The sequence below is a fragment of the Sitophilus oryzae genome, unplaced genomic scaffold (assembly GCF_002938485.1).
Source record: "Sitophilus oryzae breed Bouriz unplaced genomic scaffold, Soryzae_2.0 scaffold_1058_pilon_pilon, whole genome shotgun sequence".
Classification (NCBI taxonomy): Eukaryota; Metazoa; Arthropoda; class Insecta; order Coleoptera; family Curculionidae; genus Sitophilus; species Sitophilus oryzae.
The window spans coordinates 1,736,359-1,760,401 of record NW_022145680.1 but is presented as its reverse complement, the minus strand read 5'-3'; the positions used below and the strand labels follow the sequence as shown (position 1 = coordinate 1,760,401).

General features: G+C 34.3%; 1 protein-coding gene across 1 annotated transcript in view; it reads right to left on the bottom strand.

Annotated features, from left to right (window-relative positions):
* The window catches only part of LOC115875825 (histone-lysine N-methyltransferase 2D-like), a 141,200-nt gene that overhangs the window by 52,480 nt on the left and 64,677 nt on the right, over window positions 1-24,043 (bottom strand). Inside the window, exons 21-29 of the mRNA XM_030891351.1 lie at window positions 21,298-21,695; window positions 19,546-19,709; window positions 19,324-19,462; window positions 12,143-12,269; window positions 11,946-12,095; window positions 9,984-10,204; window positions 8,186-8,617; window positions 6,630-6,774; window positions 3,450-3,703 (exon numbers count right to left, since the gene is read on the bottom strand). Coding sequence (XP_030747211.1) covers window positions 3,450-3,703; window positions 6,630-6,774; window positions 8,186-8,617; window positions 9,984-10,204; window positions 11,946-12,095; window positions 12,143-12,269; window positions 19,324-19,462; window positions 19,546-19,709; window positions 21,298-21,695 — 2,030 coding nt within the window. The remainder of the gene's footprint in view (window positions 1-3,449; window positions 3,704-6,629; window positions 6,775-8,185; window positions 8,618-9,983; window positions 10,205-11,945; window positions 12,096-12,142; window positions 12,270-19,323; window positions 19,463-19,545; window positions 19,710-21,297; window positions 21,696-24,043) is intronic.

Here is a 24,043-nt window from a genome sequence, read left to right as displayed (position 1 = left end):
CAACGTCGGAAAAACAAGTATTTTAAGACGTCTGGCTCCCGTCTGGCTGCCGGTAAACGTTGCGTTCCCTACTGCCCATTGAAGGAAGATCCTATATTTTTGTTAGTCCTTTAAATTCTAGTATTGAATATAAACCGACCGAGTCTCCATAGGTCAGTGCGTAGAGGCTCCGCCTATCAAGCGAGGAGTCAGAGTTCGAATCCGGGTCAGGGCAAAATCTTTTTTATTTTATTTTCGTTTATATTCTGATAGTAAAGTATTAAATATTTGTTTTTTTTTTGAATCACCAGAATTATTTAATATTTTACTATCAAAATATAAACGAAAATAAAATAAAAATGTCTTTGCCCTGACCTGGATTCGAACTCTGAATCCTCGGTTTGTAGTCGGAAACTCTATGCACTGCGCTATGGAGACATGTTCGATTTATATTCAATACTAGAATTTATAGGACTAAATTAAAAAAAAACATATATAGGATCTTCTTCCGATGCGCAGTAGTGAACACAACGGGTATCGGCAGCCAAACGGGCCGCATACTGTTCCAGAGAGCATAGTAAAAGATATATCAAAGAGCCAGCTTTCTTAAAATACTTTCTCGAAAACGTTGCTAGCTCTTAGACTATTAGACAGACTACAACTACCCGAAAACGCCACAGTTTGTAAATCATAAAATAAAGACATAGAGTCCACATATGCGATAGTTTAATTTCAAATGAAACCAATGACTAAAAAACAGTATAAAAAGTCCCAAATGCAATAAAAATAAGTTCTAGAACAAATTGTAAAAAACAAATAATAATTTTCAGAACAACGGCTTTGTTACAATTGCTTATAAAAAGAATAATAAAAATTAAGATATTCAAAAATAATTTAACGCCGCCGGTGCCTAAAGCTTGATTTTCATGCATCCGTTAAGTCGGAGTCTCATGCATCCGAAATCCGATGACACGACGATCCGACGGTGCTCCTATTGGTCGAAATATTTTGACAACAATTTTTATCCGATAATTTTAACTAATCATCCGACGTCGTATAAAGTTAAATTTTGTTTAACTTTTGTACGATATCGTCTGTTTTTTAACCTCACTTTTTTTGAAAACATTTGTTTTTAAAAACAAGTTTAGTGGGAAGTGGGCAATTTCGGGATATTTGGCGAGGAAGTTATTTTTATAAGTGTTTCTCCAATAAAACATGACATGAATCTCTATTCAGCGCAGCAGAAAAATGTTATAACTGTCAAATTTCGGAACGAACCTTCGGATGTATGTGACAGGCTTTTTTTATTTCACACGATAACTTCAAATTTCGGATGTCGTACCATCGGATTTCGGATGCATGAGACTCCGGCTTTATACGTTGATACGATGGTCCGACGGTGCTCTGATTGGTAATAGCGTTTTTGCGCCACTTGTCATCCGTAAATATTTTACTTCAGCCCGTCAATGGACCCGTTCATACGATAACGGACGTTTTGACACTTTTTTGATAAACTTAATCTAACCTTAATAAAAATATAAGTAAAATAGCAAAATCGTTATGGAAACGAAAATATAAAATGACACCAACGTATATCCGATAAACGGAGGCATGAAAATGCAATAAATTTAAAAACTGCGTGATTTTCTAACCAATCAAAGTCTTTAAATTCTACCAATAAAATTAATATCGTATCAACGTACCGTCGGACAACGGATGCATGAAAATCAAGCTTAACTGGTAAATATTTCTGATCGCGGGAGCGAACGAGCGGCTCGACGAACAAATAACCCCAGAGGTTTAAATGCAGGTAGAATGTAGAATGATTGGGAGAAGGGTTAATCACTGCGACCTTACAGATCTATTGTGTGCCCCCTTTCTTCAGTTTATAATACAGTCTCAGGGCTTTGACAAAAATCAGTATCGAGACGGCTTCATAGAGGCTAGTTCTCCATCTCCGATATCAGTCGTACCAAAGTTTATGGCACGAATGGTTGTCGTCTCGGCGTACTCAGTGATGATGTGTTCTGGTGTTTCTCCCTTTTTCCCCACAGAATCTGCATTCGTCGTTGTTTCTTAGCTTCAATCTACTGACATGTTCGTTGAGGAGACAATTCAAAAACTGTTCTTACTTAAATCACGGAAAATCTTTTATTTTTCTCGCTCATAAGTTCTTAGGCCGTTGGAGGATTTCCATTCCATGTTATGGATGGAGTCTTCCAGGTTCTCGAGTTCCGCTTCAAGTCGGTTTTCACTAGGAAAACAGCACGGTTCTGGTCCAGTTAGTGGAGTGTTCGTTCCTTTTCTAGCTAGATCGTTTGCTTTTTCATTGCCTTCTATCTCTGACCCCCCCCCAAGATTTTTATCTCTATACTTATAGGATACCTAATCTGTGATCAAACTGTCGGTGTTGACATTAGAACTTTTTGGTTGATTATTATTTCAAATGAAGTTGAACAGGAAATAGAACCAAAACAAAATTAAAAAGCGGCCTACTTTTGTTAGAAATAAAGCCGAAATTTATCCGAATTGTTTTCTGTTATGATCTACTGTGTGTTTGTAGGACTGTCTCATCTTTCTATTCCTAACGACCCTTAAAGGTTGATTCTCACTATACCTCCAATATCAGCTCCCTTCCGTTTCCCCTTCCGTTTACATAAAATATTATATCATGTAAATGAATAGGACAATGCACACTATCCGTTCCGTTTCCCTTCCTTTTCATATCCTTTCCTTCCATACATTTTTTGGCGGACGGACTGAAGCGTATCGGAAACAGCGTTGTCAAATTCTTACATGTGTACCAGCTCTGTTAACATTTTGATGATATTAATTGATTTTTATTCTTTCGCCTCTCAATTAAATATATTACCTTTTTCAAAAGATACAAATTTTTAAAATAAAATTTTCGTAATGATATAAATTGCACAATAAAAAGTATGGAACTGATACGGAACGGAAGCTCACGTATAGCGTCAATACAATAAAAAATACGGAACGGATATGGAATGGAAACGGAAGGTATAGTGAGAATCAACCTTAATGTTTCCACAAATAATACGTCTGCGTATTATGCGAATGGTTGTTCGTCATATTGGCTACTAGAACATCTCAGTATCAATTTTGACACAGCGGCGATGATCGCGTTTTTTTTTATTTATTGTTGCCATGACAGTTATCATATAACATACATCAGTTTTCTTATTATTAGGCCCACTGAATTGATTTAGCATAACCTTTTTTCGATAACTCAAGAATATTCTTTCCATTTGTTGGAAACTTTTTAGCAGGCGCTGAATATTAAAACAACACCACATATCCTTTGAACAGTTAATAAAAAGTATTAATACAAAATCGACAAAGATACTAACAAATTCAAGTAACAGCCTTTAAGGTACCAGAAAAGCAGCCAAACATGCTATTTTATTCCTACTACCATTTTAATCGAATAGAAAACAAAACGTTCATACCTGATGCTGTTGCTGCTGCTGTTGTTGCAGACCACCTTGTTGTTGTTGTTGCATGACATTTCCGGGATACGGCGGTGGTGGGCCTGGATACGGAGGCGGAGGAGGCTGTGGAGGTTGTTGCGGTGGTGTCGGCAGTGCCATTCTGGGCCGCACGTTAGGCGCAGGAGGAATACCTTGGTGCTGTTGATTAACACCTGGTAGCATCATACGGGGATTGGGTTGGCCTGTTCTCATTTGAAGTTTCTGATTTTGTACTAAACAGAAATACCAATAAGATTGATTACGTACCTATGTATTTTAACAATAAAACAGAAAACTCTAAAAATAAAAATGGTTATTTTTTTGAAATCAACTTGAGTTAGAATCTAACAGAATCGAACTTCTTCAGCGACCCTTCAATTATACAATATCTTCCCAGATTGTCCTTAGAAGAGAAAACGCTTTTTATTATTGACATTTTGAGAAAAATGCATTCTTCATGAAAATTTTTGTTTATTCTAGAATGGTTAATCCAGTTATCCTATTCCAAATTTCTTTAATGTTTTAGAGAAAATTAAAAAAAAACATGAAAATATAGTTGAATTTTTGTGCCAAAAATCATCAGAAGGCTGTGGTAATATCATTTCGATTTCATTCTTTGATAGATGGCATAGATAAAGAAAATAAATTTAGATTGCAATACGGCTTCCCGCTAAAACGTTTAATTGTTTTGGGTCGCATACGTTACTGCCGGCGCTGCTATAGCGGTTACTAAGAACGACCTCAAACAAGAATACAAAAAAATTTCTCCTGTCAAAGTCAGAATCTTCTAAAATTATAAAATCTTTCAAAATTTAAACCACTCACATTGAAAAAATACCGAAACATATCTAAAGCGTCCATTTTCAGTAAGTAATTATTACTATCTGGTAAGTTTAATTTAAATTTTATTTACTCAAACCCCTGATAATTGTGAAAAAGTGGCATTAAAAAAAACTTAAGCTGTGTGAAATAGAAAAACCATTGTTGCATAACGTAGGTTTCCAATGTAGATATTTCAATTCCTAACCAACTACCTGTTATTATATAAAGTTTCTTATATGCAACACACTGTGTTTTATTTATAAAATTAAAATAAAATAATAAATTTGAATAAATAATATATTGGCCACATCATTCCGGAAAAAGCCGAACCGCTCCGAAATTATCAAAAGATTTGGGTCGCGACCGTCGCACGAATAGCGCCAATCTAAATTTGTTTCATTTATCTATGATAAGATGGTTATTATTAATTAACGTCATATTTTTTGCAGTTGTTAAAGCACACATTTTCCGATAACTATTATCACCCTGTCCGTAGCATTGAACTAAATATATTTTGTGCTTCTTTAATATTTTAAAACAGCAAAAAATATGGCATTATTTAAGATTCTGTCATTAACAATCTATCAAAGAGTGAAAACGAAATTATATTACCGTAGAAATGCGCGCGTTTTGATTTTAGGACCTAGAAAAACTATATTTCCATGATTTTTTTAATTCTCTCTAATTTACAGAGATTACAGAAGAGAGGTACAGAAATTTGGTACAGAAATTTGGACAAGTATAAACGGGATTAATTTTTATTCTAGAACAAGTTTTTTTTCTCTGAAGAATAGATTTTTCTCAAAATGTCATTATAAAAAAAGTGTTTCCTCTTGTAAAGACAATCCGGGGACATACTGTATACAAATTGACCTAACCAATAAAAACGAAGTAACCCCTCAAGGACTTCCTCTAGGAGATGCAAAGCCTTGTCGTTGGTGGGAAAGCTCCTAGTCAAGTGCTAGGGGGAATCCCCTCTGCACTTTAGCTGTGTCTAAGGTGCATCTCATTGTCTTGTCCCTGGCTGTAGTGCCGTGGCCAGGGAATTGCACCAAGACGATGCCAGATGGGACTACCCTGTCCATCAACCAGGCACCCTCTATTCTCTGTGGTCATGTATCATGGGCAGAGGGTGTAGGGGAGGGGGGGTCTTAGCTTAACCGCCCGGACCAAGAGGAGACCTCACCAAAAACCTAAATGCTATGATGGCGGGACCAGGGGGTGCGTGGCTAGATAGAAGACTAAGCTCTACTGGTCTCAACCTTGAGCAACCTATTGTGTTCTCATCTCCCTTACTTCTACATGCGGGGTTCTGTAGAAGTGGACCGACTAACCTTTGCGGTGTAATTGACCTCAAAGCAAAGGAGGCAATAGAGAAAGAGGGATATATCCTCTATTATAGATTCGGGACAATACTGGTATTAGGTCTAAGGAAAGGCCAAGTTAAAAAGGTGGAGAAAATGATGACAGATCCTCCAGCCTCCACCTCACGGGTACCTCAGCCGGAAACAAGCTCCTCGACTGTGAAGGGCACCGAAGGCTAAACCCCAACTGTGGAAAAGTGTATATAGTAAACGCCACGTATGTTTGGGAGTGATTCATCGCTTGATGAAGTTAGAATCGACACGCACGCTATTATTTTTACATTAAAAACGTAAATTTTTACCGCAGACGTATGTTTTTAAAGGCCCGGCCCGGTCTAATCATCTGCCTGCGCTCCTCCTACTTATTCTAAAATGTTAGCGTGATTGACAAAGACGATACTATATCGCGTTTCTTTGATTGATCCGTTTTTGTGCGTCAGTCCATTGGTGTGCTTGCAGTGCGACCAATGGGGCATTCCAGTTTATATTTATAACCAGATATATGTTTAGACAAGACTTTGACAGTTAAAACAACAAATTACAACAGATTATATATTGATTATTGTATGACTTGAAACACCACAGCACTGGAATTAAGTTTTATGTGACCTTGAACAGATTAGTTCACATGGTAGCGACCGATAAATCACTCCCAAACATTCGTGGCGTTTACTATACCTTTATAGGAGGGAGATGCGAACTCCTCGGAGGATGAACATCTGTTGTCAGAGAAGGATTGGAAATACCCTTCAAATCCACTAGTATTCTAATCATCCCCATTTTAATCCACTAGCATTTTACAATCATAACTATTTTTATTATCAGTGATCTGTTAGAGTGGCAAAATATCTAAATACCTTCCAGTGATGAACTCACCATAAGGTATACACATTTTTTGAGGATTTTTGTTATCATTTTAGCGAGATAATTAATTCAAAACTTATACATAATATAAATAATATTTGAAACTTACACTGCATTAGTAATCTCTGCTGAAGATTGGGAGGAATTTGCAACTGGACATTGTTATTCGCCAATACAATTCCAACTATGCCATCTGGCGTTTGAAGCTTGGAACCAGGTGGCACTGGATTACCATTAGCTGCCGCTTGTTGAACCTTAGAAAAAAATGTACAGAGTATGAATAAATTCCACAGAGAAATCGACATATCAGCATAAGTGCAAAAATAATGACGAATTAAAAATTAAATTTGATTTATGAAGGGTTTATAGACAAAACAGAAAGCACATATAAAACTCAAATCCGTTTAGCAGAAGCAATACAGAGATGATTATTAATTGACGTGGAATAAAAGAATGTCTCATAATTTGAGACATAAGTATCAAAGTTAGGTATCATATTTAAGACTGGTAAAAAAATAATCTGTAAAAAATATCTCTACTATACAGGATATCTCACAAGTAAAATAAAGCATTTTCGAGAATGATCCTTCAGATTATTTTGATTGCATGGTGGGTCCGCATTGATATATTAGGAATCCATTTTGAAAATGTTAACTAACCCTGTAGGCCACAAAATTAATGTTTATAATTTTTAACAAGGCGTCAACGGTTTTTGTAGACGTATCTGTTTAAAAAAAACTAAAGTGTTCTTGAATAGGTGCATTTAGATGTTTTAAATAGTTTTTTTTCTTTGTTCTTAGTGTTTTTTGCTTCCGACGACAGAATATACCTGCCGAAACGTTGAACATTTTTTTGTCCGTTAGGCAAATTTGTTTATTAGTAAACCACTGCTTGATTGCTGTTTCATATTTTAATAACGTTTATATTTTATTAACAATTGGCTAATATTCTTCGTTGAAAAAAGTAATTATAATTTTAAAGCACTGCATGGAAATCTACAAAATTATTTTATGTTAACACTGCTGCGTTAATCCAACGGAGACTAATTGTCAGCAGTGTCTTGTAAATGAACAAATTGGCCTAACGGACAAAAAAATGCTTAACGTTTCGGAAAATTTATCTCTTTCCGTCGTCGCGTCGAAAGCAAAAAAAATATAAAGAATAAAAAAAAAATATTTAAAATATTTAAATGCAACTATTCCAGAACACTTTAGTTTTTTTAAAACAGATACGTCTACAAAAACCGTTGACGTTCTGTTAAAAATAAAATTAATTTGTATTTTTTTGCTTCCGACGACGGAAAGAGATAAACTTTACAAAACATTAAGCATTTTTTTGTCCGTTAGGTAAATTTGTTCATTTTAAGCTACTGCTGACAATTAGTCTCCGTTCGATTAATGCAGCAGTGTTTACAAAAAATAACTATTTTAAATCGTAGATTTTATTACAGTGAGGAAATACCCATAGGACTTTTTTGGAGAGATGAATCCGCCAGAGGTATATGCATTTTTCATTCAACTTTTTAGTAAAATTATCTGAAAGAAGACTCCCTAAAATATATTTTACTTAGGAAACAACCTGTATATGCCAAACCTGTACTTGTAGTCACGAAATAACCACCTTTTATGATGTCTACATAAAATGAATAAAATGGGTGCAACTTACGTATTTGGACATTTTGGATCCTACCTGCTGCAGCATCTGTTGATGGATCTGTTGCGCTGTAAAGGACAAATGAGATTGTTGAGGAGTCGGTTGTTGGACGCTAGGGGAAGAAGGGGCGGGTTGGGGTTTGGCTATAGGTGGCGCCTGTTGAGCCGCAGGCATGTGTGGCACTGGAGGATGTTGTGGCGCTGGAGGATGTTGTTGCGCTGGAGGATGTTGTGACACTGGAGGATGTTGTGGCACTGGAGGATGTTGTGGTACTGGAGGATGTTGTGGCAACAAGCTTTCAGGTTGATCTGACGCAGGCTGCTCAGCAGGTACCGCCTCCTTAGGGGGTGCGTTAATTGGCATGGATTCCGCAGGCTTTGGTGTTTCAGTGGGAGTTGAAGTAGTGGTGGTGGTTGTTGTAGTTGTTTCAGTGGCTGTTGACGCCTAAAAATAGCATTTCAATTTAAAGTTAGATACCCCCCTGTTTTTTGACATGAGAAATTCCATTTCGACATCAATATGACCTGCAGGGCGTCACCTACATATTTTAACGGGTGTGAATAGTAATAACTTTTCGTCTGTACCTGTATAAAAGTACTGGATAAAAACATAAATATCCGCAGTCTTTTACTTAAAAAAGGTCCAGATATTTGAAATCTAATTAATCAATACATGTCATTATTGACACAAATTAAACATGTTGACTTGGCAGTAACTAAAGTGAAATAATAAATTTGGAATTTTTTTGGCCAAAGGTTCAAGAAAAACTGTTTCATCATAATTCTTTTTAAAAAAATGATGATTAATTAAAAAAAGTCCCCGATTTACCATTTAAGTCAAATAATTATCTATAATCTCACACACACACACACACACACACACACAACACATGTTTATTTTCTTATCAATAATGACATGTCGTTATAAAATTTACATTTCCAAATTTCTTATTGCGTTAATCATCAAAATCACAGGTAAAACGCTGCTAGGTAGAGAACGAAGCGACAACATAAAGCAAACATGCAAGGTGGATAGCATTAATGAGTGGGTATTGAGCAGAAGACGCGAATGAAATGAACATATAAGCCGAATGGACGAGGGAAGAATAGTAAGGCCAGCTCGAGACAAAACACCACTGGGAAGAAGTACGGGAAAGCCAAGAAAAAGATGGTGTGATTACTATCGATTGAAACTGTAGGCATGATGTGAAGAATGAACAGGCAATCTGCCTAATATAGAGTAGAAAGAAGAAAAAGAAGACTTTGTTTCGTTTCTCATAATTTCGTTCAATAACTTTCCGCATGATAAGTTTATGATCCTAAAAAGTCACTCTATTTAGTTAATGAAATTTCTTTACCTTTACCTTTTTTTACCTCCATTGCTTTTTGGGTATAAATATAAAATAATAACACAAATTTTATAAATTAAATGAGAATTTCACTCAATCTTCCAATTTTTGCTTTATTTCTGCCACATAAATGACAGTGATTGACAAACAAAACCAGACAAACCAGCCCTCCCGCACTGGTTAGTATGGTGAGACATTTTTCAGGAACCGTGTTCCGTAATAATAAAACTTTCAGGCAACCGATAAAAACGGACAATAAAACCATAGCCAAGGTAAGCAACGGAATACAGCCTTACTTCAGTATAGCCTATTACAAAAACCGTCATTCTGGTATTTTCAAAAATCCTCTTTAAATATGAAAACATAGCGTTTGGTAACACTAGTATAATTAACGAACTCTTGGTTATACTTTATCAAAATAAACATAACCTGATATCTTTCTCTAGTAGCTAGTAGACATACCTGCTTTCTTAGAGCTGCCTCCTTCTTCCTTTCCTGCCGTAAGTGATCTTCCTCTAAATCTAAATCAAGAATATTTGTCTTTTCACCGGCCAGTGCTTCTAGTTCAGGATCAGCATATTCCAGAATATTGAAATCTGCGCCCATTTCAGCAAGAAGTTCGTCGTCATCATCGCCCAACCCTCCAAGTATTTCACTGACACCTTGAAGCTCCGCCATTGTTCCTAATAAATATAGTTTTATTGAAGTAACTTACTATTAAAAGAATAGTATTAAACAATTATTATATAAATCTATATTATACACTTAATATTCTTGAACCAATTAAACTTTTAGTTACGTAATCGAGGGCGCCATTTTTAAATTCATTGTTGCCAATCATGGGCATATTCGGTGCCGGGCTGACTAACTGGAATTTAAATTTCCCGACGGAAATTGAGGTGGTAGCTCTGCTCTAAAAAACGTCAAGTTGCCACATTTATTTATTTATTTCCTGACATTGTCATTCCTTTTGACACTTAAGCTTAAACATTTTTTACTAGCAGACCTTGCAGAGGAATACTGTTCTTTTTAGAACTTCTTTTAGTGTGAAGTGTACAGGGTGGACCATTTTGGTTGTTTCTATAGGGTATCTAGGAAATCGTGAGAAATATTCAAATTTTGATACTACAGTCTCGGGTTCTTTTTTTGAAAAAATTACAATGGCGCAAACGGATCTTGATAGGTTTCGAAGCTACAGGGGGATTCTCAAATTTTGTACTTTTTGAAGATGTTCGATAGTTTGTATAGTTTGTTTATTTCAGCATCCACGGAAAAATGAATTATACATTCTAAAGGCACTTTTCTGTGTAGAATGCAGTGGCGTAGTCAGACTTTATTCGAAAAAAATATTTTTTGAGATATTAACTATACTTGTTTTTTTTTAAATAGAATCCCCTGTATATTTTTAAATTTTCTTATTCAGCTTGGCATGGGCATCTCAAAAATATATAACACTCTATATTTATTTTCACTATTAAACTCAACATTTCAAATTTTTCTTAAAATATCCACTTAGTAGATAGTAGGCCGCGTCGAGTAACAAAGTAAACGGTTGTCATGGTGATCGGAACATACCTTTGATGGATGCGGGACATTTCATTTCAACAGATTGAAGTGTGTGTATTTGAAATAATAAAAAATGAGTATATTTGAAAATTTTGAGAAATATAATATGTTAGAATGTTATATTGAGTCTAACAAACATAAGCAAATGGCAGCTGATTTATATTTTGAGCGGTATCCAGAGCGCGAGCAACCAAACCCAGCCAAGAAGTCTGACTACGCCACTGCATTCTACACAGAAAAGTGCATTTAGAATGTATAATTCATTTTTCCGTGGTTGCTGAAATAAACAAACTATCGAACATCTTCAAAAAGTACATAATTTGAGAATCCCCCTGTAGCTTCGAAACCGATCAAGATAGCCACAATCCGTTTGCGCCATCGTAATTTTTTCAAAAAAAGAACCCGAGACTGCAGTATCAAAATTTTAATATTTCTCACGGTTTCCTAGATACCCTATAGAAACAACCAAATGGTCCACCCTGTACAAGATAGAATAGCTGTAAAAAACTCATCGCAAATTTATTAGAATATTTTGAACGGGAAAGCGTAGTAATTGTTCTTTATGTCCTTTAAGTGCTGTTAAGAAGGTGAGTTTTGTTGATGTAAATAGTAACTGTTTATATATTAATAATTATTAATTTATTTTTGTTTCCTAAAATATTTTAATTAAAAGAAAATATGTAAAAGTGGGCAACGCTGTGCCGGTCAAGCTTAATCACGTGACTAAAAGTTTATTTGATACAAACTATATGTCTTAAATTCTTCAAAACCTACATTTTTTTCTTATACATGCAAAACAACATGAGCAAGAAATGCAAAAAAAAATTAGTTGAATTAATTCTTAGTAACAATAAATACCTGTTTCTTGTTCTAGCTTTTCTAATTCGGCAGTGACATTATCGGGTATTTCTTGTTCGCCCGAGGGATCGCCTGAAGCTGCCGCCCCGCCACCCATGACAGACGATTGTGACACAGCTAACGAAGGTCTCTGAATGACCCTGATGGCCTCTGAGCTAAAGGATGCCTTGGATTTGTTTGGTCGAAAGGTCCTCTACTATTCTGTAGGTTTTGTCTCTGTTGAATAAGTTGTTCGTATTGTTCGATAGTAGTGGGTCTATTTCCTCCCAAACTGGCGTATCGATTGGCGCCGGCAAGCTGCTGCGGCATGGGGTTAGATAATCGCTAAAAATGTAATACATATTTAATTACAAGTAATTATAATCGAATAATAGTTCTTAAAAGTGTTGTCGGAGTAATTATATTTATTTATATTATTATTTTTCAATAGCCCTTATTTATCTAACCCCATGCCGGTAAGCTTCTGCGGCATGGGGTTAGATAATCGCTAAAAATGCCATGTATATTTAATTATAAGTAATTATAATCGAATAATAGTTCTTAAATGTGTTGTCGGAGTAATTATATTTCTTCTTCTTACAGTGCCATACTCTAATAGAGCGTCGCGCGGTGGGGTATTAGCATGAAAAAGGTGATCGAAATGCGAAAAAGCAAATGCGTTTAAGATTTTCCAAAAAAAGATAAATGATAAGTTAAATCATGTCTGCCATGAATGGCGTTGCTATGGGTGTGTTTAGTTGCATTCATTTGTTTCAACGAAACGTCAAAGTTGTTACTTCTCACAGATAAGAGGTAAATGGCTAAATTTTATGTTTAAAATGATAAATTGTTGTTGTTCTTGTGCTCTTTTTACGTTTATATTATTGTTTTGATTGAAAATGGCTCAAGCGGGAGGTATGTATTCTACAAAAACGTATTATTTATTTTGATATTCTCTATACTAACGATTTTTTTTGCAACTAAAAGTTAGGCGTTCAGAAAATTTGATTAAATTTGTGACATTTTTATTATTACTTAGAGATTTAGTTGCGCATTTCGAAGAATTCAGCATATTGTCTATATACGTTTTACTTAGTAAACATTGGGCTTCCATACAGTAAAATAAAAAACTGCGACTTTGCTGATAAAATGAGAAAAACATTCTTGGTTTCCTCTAATTTGCCAATTAGTGATATACTAATGCGAGGTGTAAACCGCGATGGCATTGTTGTGTACAAAGCGATCGCATTAGTGCCATTAGCAGTATAGCACAATTTGGCATTAGTAGCGACTTTAGTGGTATGGGCATTGCTCGCGGATCAGTCGTAGCATTAGTAGTATTAAAAAATGTCTATACCTCTGTGGCGGATTCATCTATCCAAAAAAAATCCTTATGGGTTTTTCGCCACTGCACTGCAAAAAAAATCTACAAAATAAAATAGTTATTTTTTGTAAACACTTCTGGCGTTAAACCTAAACGGACGCTGCTTGTCAGAAGTTCTGTTTACAGTAATAAAAATTTGCCTAACAAAGAAAAAAATGCTTAACGTTTCGGAAAGTTTTCTCTTTCCGTCGTCGGAAGCAAAAAAATATAAAGAATCAAGGAAAAAAAACTATTTAAAATATTTAAAATTGAACTATTCGAGAACACTTTACTTTTTAAAACAGATACGTCTACAAGAAATCGTTGACGTTCTGTTAAAATGACATTATATTAAGTTAAACTTCAAAATTAACAATTACTACCTGATAATTACTTAATAAGGTAAAACCAAAAAGCCCAAACTTTCTGTATGATTATTTTTAAATTTCACGTATGTTATGTTTATTTATGTAATCTTCTTTAAAATCAAAGAAGCGATTGCCATACATTACTAACATCTACAGATGCATGAGCAATACATTTATTTTTATTAGATTGAATTAAAAAAGCCTCTTTTATTTTTCTTATAGAGGCTATCGCTTCTTTCATTATAATTTTGGCGTTATTAAAATTTATTCTGTGCCCTGTGTCCCATGAATGCTGACAAATCTTAGATTTGTGAAAATCTCCCTTTCTTAAATAATCTTTATGTTCTTTAATTCTAACATCTAAGGGTCTAGATGTTTCACCAATGTAAAATTTATCGCATTCGCAGGGTATTTGGTATATTACATTTTTTGTTTGTTGTTCTGTATTCATTGGTTTAGTATGTGATAAAATTGATCTAAGTGTATTTTGTGTTTTGAAAGATGTTTGTATGTTATATTGTGTATTCCTATCCTTCTTATTTTTTCCGAAACGCCTCGTATGTATGGAATTGTAAGTTGTATATATTGTGTATTGTTATCTTTGTGTCTATGATTTGGGGTTTGTATTTCGTTTAATGTTTTGTCAATAAAATATGGTGGATAGTCGTTTTTTATTAATGTATTTTTTATGTGGTTTATATCTTTGTTTAGTGAAATGTCATCTGTATATATTATTTTAAAGATTATTTAAGAAAGGGAGCTTTTCACAAATCTAAGATTTGTCAGCATTCATGGGACACAGGGCACAGAATACATTTTAATAACGCCCTAAAAGAAAAATAAAAGAGGCTTTTTTAATTCAATCTAATAAAAATAAATGTATTGCTCATGCATCTGTAGATGTTAGTAATGTATGGCAATCGCTTCTTTGATTTTAAAGAACATTACATAAATAAACATAACATACGTAAAAATTAAAAACAAATTAAAAATAATCATACAGGAAGTTTGGGGCTTTTTGGTTTTACCTTATTAAGTAATTGTTATCAGGTAGTAATTGTTAATTTTGAAGTTTAACTTGGATATAATGTCATTTTAGTCAACGGTTTCTGTAGACGTATCTGTTTTAAAAAAACTAAAGTGTTCTAGAATAGTTCCATTTAAATATTTTAAATAGTTTTTTATCTTTATTCTTTGTATATTTTTTTCTGCTTCCGACGACGGAAAAAGATAAACTTTCCGAAACGTTAGGCATTTTTTTGTTCGTTAGGCAAATTTGTTTATCTGTAAACCTAACTGCTAACAAGTAGTTTCCACTGGATTAACGCAGCAGTTTTCACACTAAAAATAACAATTTTATTTTGTATATTTTCTTGCAGTGGCGAAATACCCATATAGGATTTTTTGGGGTTATTATATTTAGCCGTTTTAAATATAGAAAAGTCAATAAAAGTTAGCGTGCATGTCATCAAAGACGTCAAAACTGTTACCAAACTCGCGCGCTTTTTCTTTTTCTTGTAACATTTATATTTTGGTTAAAAAAGACAGCAGGCTGTCGCATCAAGTAAAGGAATTGACCGATAGAGGTTTTTTGTTGGTAGTCATGGCAAATGCTGGTTATAATGAGCTTTTTGCAAATTTGATATTTGTTATTGTCGATTTTATTAATTTGTACTAATCTGACATTTCTCAATTTCAATTTTATTCTGAATTTTCTTTGACAAATGAAGAGCACAAGGGAAAGATAAACGATGAGTGTCCAAAAACGGCTCCATGTTCAGGAAAACGTTTTTTAATTCAAATTACGCTATACTTTTATCGTTTTTCCCATGTTTAAATGCCTGTTTCTATGTAACCGTTATCGATTAGATATGAGCAAAACTGCGATTGCGATTTTTAAATCGCAGCGACTGTAACCTGCGATTGCGATTTTAATATTTACCAAACCAAATTATTAGAAAAAATGCTTTTCCTAAATATTCAGCCACCCTCGTTCCATTTGAAAAAATTGAGATATGATTAAAAATACGATTAGGGCATCTTGATTAAAAATTAGTGTTTTTAACATAGCCATGACATTCTAGATTGGAATGTAAAATGCGCCAATTATATACGTCATATAATAACAATTGAATACGTCAATCAATCCTAATAGTGATGGGCAAAACTGTTATTTTTAGATAACAGTTGAAACTGTTATAGTTATTTATAAAAAACAGCTTAAATTAACAGCTTAAAAATAACAGGTTTCTTTATTTTACTGCTAAATATCTGAAAGAGTATGAGGCGGTCACCGCCAGGCGTATTAACGGAGTTGCAAGTTGCAACAATGACGTGCTCGGTGGTAGTATTTCCAGAGTGCCAAAACATTTCTAAATATCGATTGTTATCTAAAATACCTCTCTAAAAACGGTGGTTGTTTACAAATAAGCGCTGTTTACAAATTGCGATATAAAAAAAGCCAAAATTTCGCAACTCGTCTATACCTATACATTCCGATCTACCTACGCCCTGCCCCTCAATCCGCGTAGATCCTGCGTAGCAGTGTACAGGGTGCATCTCACTCGACGGGCGAGAAGCTCTTAGTTATGATTTTACCATTTGCGGTCAAAAAATAGCAATATAAGAAAATGTGTAGTATATTCTTCATAAGTAAACCAACTACACAGTAGAGTTCGAATTAATCTTACACTTAAACTAGCGCCCGCGATTTCGTTCGCGCCGAATTAATAATTTCTAATGGTGATGATAAAGCAAAACAAGAATTTCCATTAACATACAAACTGGATAAAATTTTCTCACATTTGCCAAAAATAATCTTTCTAACGTCGAGCAGTTTAAGCAGAATCGTGGTTAATCAATTACTCAACTTTTTGGAACACCCTGTATGATTTTTTAAAAAATTTCAAAATATGTAAAAAAAACAAAATAAATTATGCGTGTCCAGGGGTTTTCCCGAAAGACTAACCATTTTTTAAATAACAAATATTCTAATATTTGAGGGGCGTTTTCACCCTGTTGGAATTTGAGATTCGAGAAACCCCTCCTTATCAAACCTCAACCCCACAGTCAACCTGTTTGCCAAAAATCAGCTTTAAACGTCAAGCAGTTTAAGCAGAATAGTGATTACTCAATGGTCATATTTTATGAAACACCCTGTATATATTTTTAAAAAATCTTAAAATATGTAAAACAACATAATAAAATATACGTGTTTTAAGAGTTTTTCCGAAAAACTCACCGGTTTTTAAATAAAAAATATTCTAATATTTGAGAGTAGTTTCACCCCCTTAGAATTCGAGTTTCGAAAAATCCTTCTTATCGAACCTCTACACACTAAAGTCAATCCGTTTTCCAAAAATCAGCTTTTACGTCAAGTGCTTTTAAGCAGGATCGTGATTAATCAATGACCAGATTTTTCAAAACACCCTGTATACATTTTTAAAAAATCTTAAAATATTATTCTGAAAATTTTTCAGAATAAATAAATACCTAAATATTGAAACTTAATAAGTAAGTAATGAAACATACAGCGCCATAATATTTCGACCTCCGCCCGTTATGCTCGTAACAGGTTGAAACAGAATGTATCTAAAAGAACTGATGCGTTATTCTCCAATCTGTTTCGAACCTCCATCGACAATCGACCGATGCAGCAGCGTTCCTTTGCCACTCCGATTATCTCGACCGCCGCCCTGTTATGCTCGTAACAGGTTGAAAAACAACATATCTAAAATGACTGCTTCTCCAACCCGTTGCGAGCCTCCATTGACAATCGACCGATGCAGCAGCTTTCCTTTCCCACTCCTGTTATCTCGACCGCCAGGCGTTATGCCCGCAACTGTTTCAAAAAACCTGCTTCTTTTATATCCTATTATTTTTAAGCTGTTGCGAACCCAATACGACCATAGACGGTATCGCCCGAAGCAGCTACGGTCGCCGTAGCGCTTTCCCCACTCCGTTGTCCATTGTCTCGCCGCTTGTATCGATGGTTGACGAAATAACATGTTTTCCATCCATACTAGTTGTTTTTTGGAATTGCTTGGAGCAGCATATAAATATTCAGCCACCCTCGTTCCATTTGAAAAAATTGAGATATGATTAAAAATACGATTAGGGCATCTTGATTAAAAATTAGTGTTTTTAACATAGCCATGACATTCTAGATTGGAATGTAAAATGCGCCAATTATATACGTCATATAATAACAATTGAATACGTCAATCAATCCTAATTCTTATACCAAAACTGTTTTTTTATCAGAAAAAATAAAAAAGTTATAGGGGGTGAACAACTCTTGAGAAACACCCGGTATAATATGATCATGGCCCTAGAAAAATAATACCTTCTCTATAAATAAATAATATCAGAGAGAAAATTCAACCGCAGTTTACTACAAAATGCTTGAATAGACTACAAAATTACATTCGCAACAATATCGCAAATCGCAACTCCTAAAAATTCAAATTCGCAGATAGAAATCACGGTCCCAGTTTACAAAATCGCAATCGCAGTTTCCTATGAGAGCCAATCGCAGATTGCGATTGCGATTTTAAAATCGCTGCGATTGAATCGCAGTTTGCGATTTTTTGCTCATCTCTATTATCGATATTCTTGTTTATTTAGGTACCAAAATGTGTAGCTTTTTAAGCCGAAAAATATGCATTAAAACCAAATTAGCAAAAAAAAATCTTTCATCCATTTTCCCGTGTGCTCAAATGTAAAATTAGATCTTAGATCTACGTTTGCTTTAGCTAAAACTGCGATTCCCATTGTAAAAAAATGTCCACCAGTCGGAGTCAGAAACATGTCCTGTTTCTACTCAAATATTTTGAACTGGACAGTGATCATGCCGAGCACCTTTTACTGCGTTAGAGAGGTAAATTGATATTGTTGCTTAAGTTAACCGGCTTTTATTGAAATTACGTAGATCTCTCAACGTGTATCAGATGCGTTCAGTACCAGTTCACAAACTAAGTAAAATCTCACAAAAAGTGAAGAGACTAATGTTAACCAATCTACATTTTTAACTTTACATTTTTCAGTTTTCATTCAGAAAACTTGCAAATAACTTTATTTAATTAGAATTTGTGTGTGTAATAATCTTAGACGAAGTAATAATGTATATAATACGCATTTTTTAGCAGGGCAGGGGTTTAGCCTAACCTGCTTTGTGTGCGAATTTTCTGTTTAAAGCTTGTTAGGCCAAGGAGACCACCCATTGCGGAACTGGTCGACAAATGGGTGGTCTCCTTGGCCTGACAAGCTTGTCAAACAGAAAATTCGCACATAAAGCAGGTGTACGGCTGTTAAATGTTTTTCAAAGTAATAATGTAGATATAAAAGTATTATAAAAATATGTATTGAGTCTAAAATTGAAATGAAAAATCGGTGACAAAATCATAAATTTTATTTTTAACACTTGTTAAAATATAAAGTAAAAAAAGTAGCCGTTGCAACATTGCGACCTGTATTCGTCAACTATTTTGGTGACGTGCACTTTTACTGATTTTTCCTATAGTTTCTTTTCTTTTGTTTCTGTAGTAGGTGTAGGCTTATTAATTTACTTTAGAGTTATGATTATTTTTTTCAACTAATGTTATAATATAAACGTTATTAAAATATGAAACATCAAAACAGGGACTAAAATAATTGATAAGTATTATACCTGCTGCTGAAGAAGGAGTCGTGTCCTAGGATCTAAACCTTGAAGCCTTCCATCCAGCTGTTGCATTCTGATCATACTTGGACGCGCTCCGACCGACATAGGAATTCTTGGACGAGCCAAACTAGGCGGCAGTGGTTGCCTAAATTTGAACATCAAGTATAGTTCAATATTATGTGTGACAATTAGGAATATTTATGTGGTTATAATCATATTTTTACGTACCTAAATGTGCCATCAGCTCCTGAAATATTAGTCGAAGATGGCAGTTCGGACTCTGGAGTCCTTTGACCCGATTTCTCTTGAGCCATATCAAAATTTTTCAATTGCTGCTGCCTTTGCAGTAAGTCTCTAAGTTGTCGAGTAACTTCTGGTTGATCAGAGCGTACCTATTTTATAAATCAAAGTATTTATTTATTTCAATGGTATAGTTCACCATTTTTACAAAATAATTGTGGAAATAATATTATATATCAATTAATAAATATGATACAAAAATCTTAGAGGCTTTAGCTTCATTCAGAACCTCGCAATTAGTGGAATAAATTAGGGATTTCAATTACACTTTATACTTTTTAGTTTACGATCATTCACAATGTCTAAAAAACACAATTAAAATTAATAGAATATCATAGCAACAGCTTGAGGTAATCAGTTGTACCCATTGTGTATCCAACCAAAGCAATGAGATTTTTGAATATCAGGAGTGCGATAGAGATAACATCACGTATCGGATTTTTCAGTCACAGAAAAGATCATGAAAGAAAACGCCTTGACCGTCTTCTGATGCGTGTCAAATACTCGTCAGCGAGTAATGGCTGTATGTATGTATGTGTGTACAGTTGTACAAATATAGGAAGAGACTTGGGGATAGCACCGGTCACATTTCATTCATAGCATTCATAGCATTTCTCACGTCTCTAGCTATACTTGTTAAGTTGTAGTTGTATCCATAGAGAAAGCCTAATATTTAGCTTAGAAAACAATAAACGTTTAATTTCTAACAACAATTTCTCTTGATGGATGATAATCAAAGGCCAAAATGACATTCCTTCAAATTTTGAAGCATAATTAGTGGAGAAGTTAAGTTTGTCAACTTTTTCCACTAATTGACAATTCCTACCGCTAATCTTAACGTTCTGAATGCTTACATTCATATTAGAGGAACAAACTACTAAGCTAATTGAAACTACTAAGACCGTACACACACGGGTCGTCTCAAACTAATTTGTGTTTTGTTTGTTTCCTTTCATGTTTTTCTGTTTTATTTTTAAAATTTAATAAGAATTTGATTGCTTCGAGTGTCTTGAATTTGAAATTGTTGAAACTACGGCAACCTCGCATGACGCAAGCTCGACACGGCGGCGCGATTATTCGTTGGGCTGTTTTCGATATATTGAATTCTGAATTACGATAAACATTCGAGAAATTTCTTTTTTGTGACCTTATCAATAATCAATTCATTTGTGTTTTGGGACACCCTGTATATCTATTTTTCTATAATATAACTCGTACATAATAATATAACTAGTACAGAATATAGATCGCAATGAAAACTAAAAATACCACATTTTTGGGTATATTAAAATGTATTAAAATTGTTTATTTTCGACAATCTAACCTAAGAAAATATATGCCGGTCATCTATTCTTAAACCGTTCTATACTATATACTACGAACTACGTTCTATATTCTATACTACGAACAGACATTCTATACAGAAACAGCGTTACATCATACAAACTTCGTACCTGAGAATTTTAGTTTGAACAACTACATTAGTAAAAACCAAAATACTTTAACACTATGCCACAGCCACGATTTCAATGCGATAAACATGCACGGTAACCGGGACGGTGTGAAATAAACTTAGTCGAACAGATTTAGTATTCAGCTCGTTCCAGCTTAGTATTCGCATCAAGCAAGAAATACTTTTGAAAAATTATAAGTCTATAAATAAATCTATCAGATTATTACCTGCACAGGTGCCCGAATTGTAGCGAACTGAGGTTTCTGAGCTTGGAACTGTTCGTTCCCGTTCGACGCCACGGCCTGCTTAACGAACGGCTGTTTTTGCTGAAGACTGGGCGGCGCGTAGTCGGGACTCAGAAGCTCCGCAACTTGGCCTTGCTGAGGGGGCGGCGGGAACTCGTGAACGGGCGACTGTGAAGGAGTGGGAGTACGAATGTTAGGAGGCTGAGGAGAGGGATGAGCGAAGGGAGGAGATTTCATACCAACGAATTGTCGGGGCACCGGCGAGGGTGACGCTACGGGGCTAGGTTCCTGATTAGACGTGGATACTTGGAGAAGATTGGATTGGTTGTTGGGTATGAAAACTTGTGAGTCTTGAGGTACCCGTTGAACTCTTGCTATAGCTGTAACAGTTAAAAATAATTTAATGTAATATTTTCGGCTACATCAGAAACCAAAACAGGGTTAAGTTAGCTTTTATCTAAATGAGTTTCTCTAATACGAGTTTACTAAATTAACCTTAAAATATCTGTTCATTTTCTGATAAGAATTTAAAAAAGTATTCATAGGACAAATATCTTAATAAAATTTTCGTGCCGTAGATTTCGTCTATAACACAAATGCAACTTTTTTTAGAAAATCTGATAAAAAATGACCTTATAAAGGTGCGTATACAGACCTGACGAGACGAGAGTCAGGCAAGAGCGAGACAAGAGCAAGACGAGAATGAGACATCTATCAATTTTTTGAGGCAAGCCTGCCACGAGACAAGCCAGTTGGATCATAGTCAAAGGAACCCAAACATATATTAAATTTTAATTGAATATAACAAACGATGACCAATTATAACGCATATAGTAATAAATCTTTAACGTATACGACGTAAGTCGTATTTTATTCATCGTCGTTTTTTTCCCTTTTGGTCTTCCCCTTTAACTCTTCATTGGTTTCGAGATACGACGTGTTTTACAAAATACGTTTTTTAGAACAAAATGTTAAATAGAAAAGTTATAGGGAAGGTTAAGAAACACATTTTAAAATTACTGTATAGTATACAGGGTACTTCAAAAAAGTGTTGCTATTTCTAAGCATTTCTAAGTTATTTTTATAGTTTATAAAATGAATAACTTTGAATTTTGACCGTAATTTTTTACCAACATGACAAATATAAAATCACTCTGTCAAAAAAGTTACTGATATTCTTTAAATTGAGTGCCTGAACAAATCAGATAGGTAGCTCTTTTTACTTTCGTGAAATAAAAAAGGAAAATAATAAAACAAGTGAAAGTTCTTCATCTTCTTGCAAAAATCAACACGAAATGACATAATTGTCAAAAGTAAAATGTCATCAGCTTTTGACATTTCTAAATATCAGACCAATGCCGTCTCTAATAGAACAGCCTCGGAGGGAGATTTATGACGTCACGCTAGTTAGATACTACGGATTAATAAATATGTTGTAGAATACATGGAAAACATAATTATTATTCCTCGTATTTTAGGTTTGTATTTTAAAAATGATGATATGAAATATACATAATATACAGTTAATAAATACAATATATATACCTATTTATAGTAATAAATACTTTGGCAATTAAACTATGAACCATACAAATGCAGCAAATGTTTTACGATATACAAATAATGAATAGGTACATAAGATAATGGGTAAACTGTAAAATATATTTTAAATTTGGGGGTTTGAAAATCGATCTAATTTAACAAAAATCATTCATCTACTAATAGTGATGTATTATTATTTACATTCCCAAAATGTATATGCATATTTTGCAAGTATCAATGTTCGAAAAATTATATTTGCAAATAATACAATATCATAGAAAAAAAGGCGTCAGCGATGGCTATGAAATAAAGATCGCTGTCATTTTATATGTAAAATTATTCTAAAATTTTTGATTTTCTTGAGATTTAGGTTCGGGAAAAACGCTGATTAATGTAGTGGTATAGGGAATAAATCAGTTTAAGTGAAAATTTTCAGTTTCAGAATGAAAGAATACTACTAATAATAGCTAATTTAAATTTTCCCCCAGCCAGAATGTGCGATAATGTCTTACGATACGTTTTATACCTATCTCTTTCTTTTTCATATAAAACACACATAATAAAGAAAGATAGCAATAAAGACGTATGTCCTGCCATGGTCCTGCTAATTGGTTTCAAAATTGTTATTCTGAGTTGCGCTACGGGAACGCGGTCCCTCTCTTTACCATGAGATTTGTCAGTCTCTTTTTATTTGTTTGTCTATGGCCGTAAATTAATTTTAATAAAATTTTAATATTCAGTCCCCTAGTAATAATTTACTGTTATATACCTAAAAAAAGTGAGCATAATAAAATGGTACTACGCGGGAAATAACTTAGACAGAGTATCTGACATGTTTCCATTAATTTTCCCTGAATATTAAAATTAAATTATTTTTGACAATGACAAAATCATAGTTTGTAAACATAAGGTATAGTCTGTAAAACGAATAACTTTGAATTTGACAGTTCCCGCGGGCTTTTCTAGTGTTAATTTTATTAGGTTAGCAACTTGCGGCCATGCTGACGTAATGCGGTCTCTAATAGAACAGCCTCAGAGCGATATTTATGACGTCACGCTAGTTAGATACTACGGATTAATAAATATGTTGTAGAATACATGGAAAACATAATTATTCCTCGTATTTTTGGTTTGTATTTTAAAAATGATATAGTTTACATGAAATATACATAATATACAGTTAATA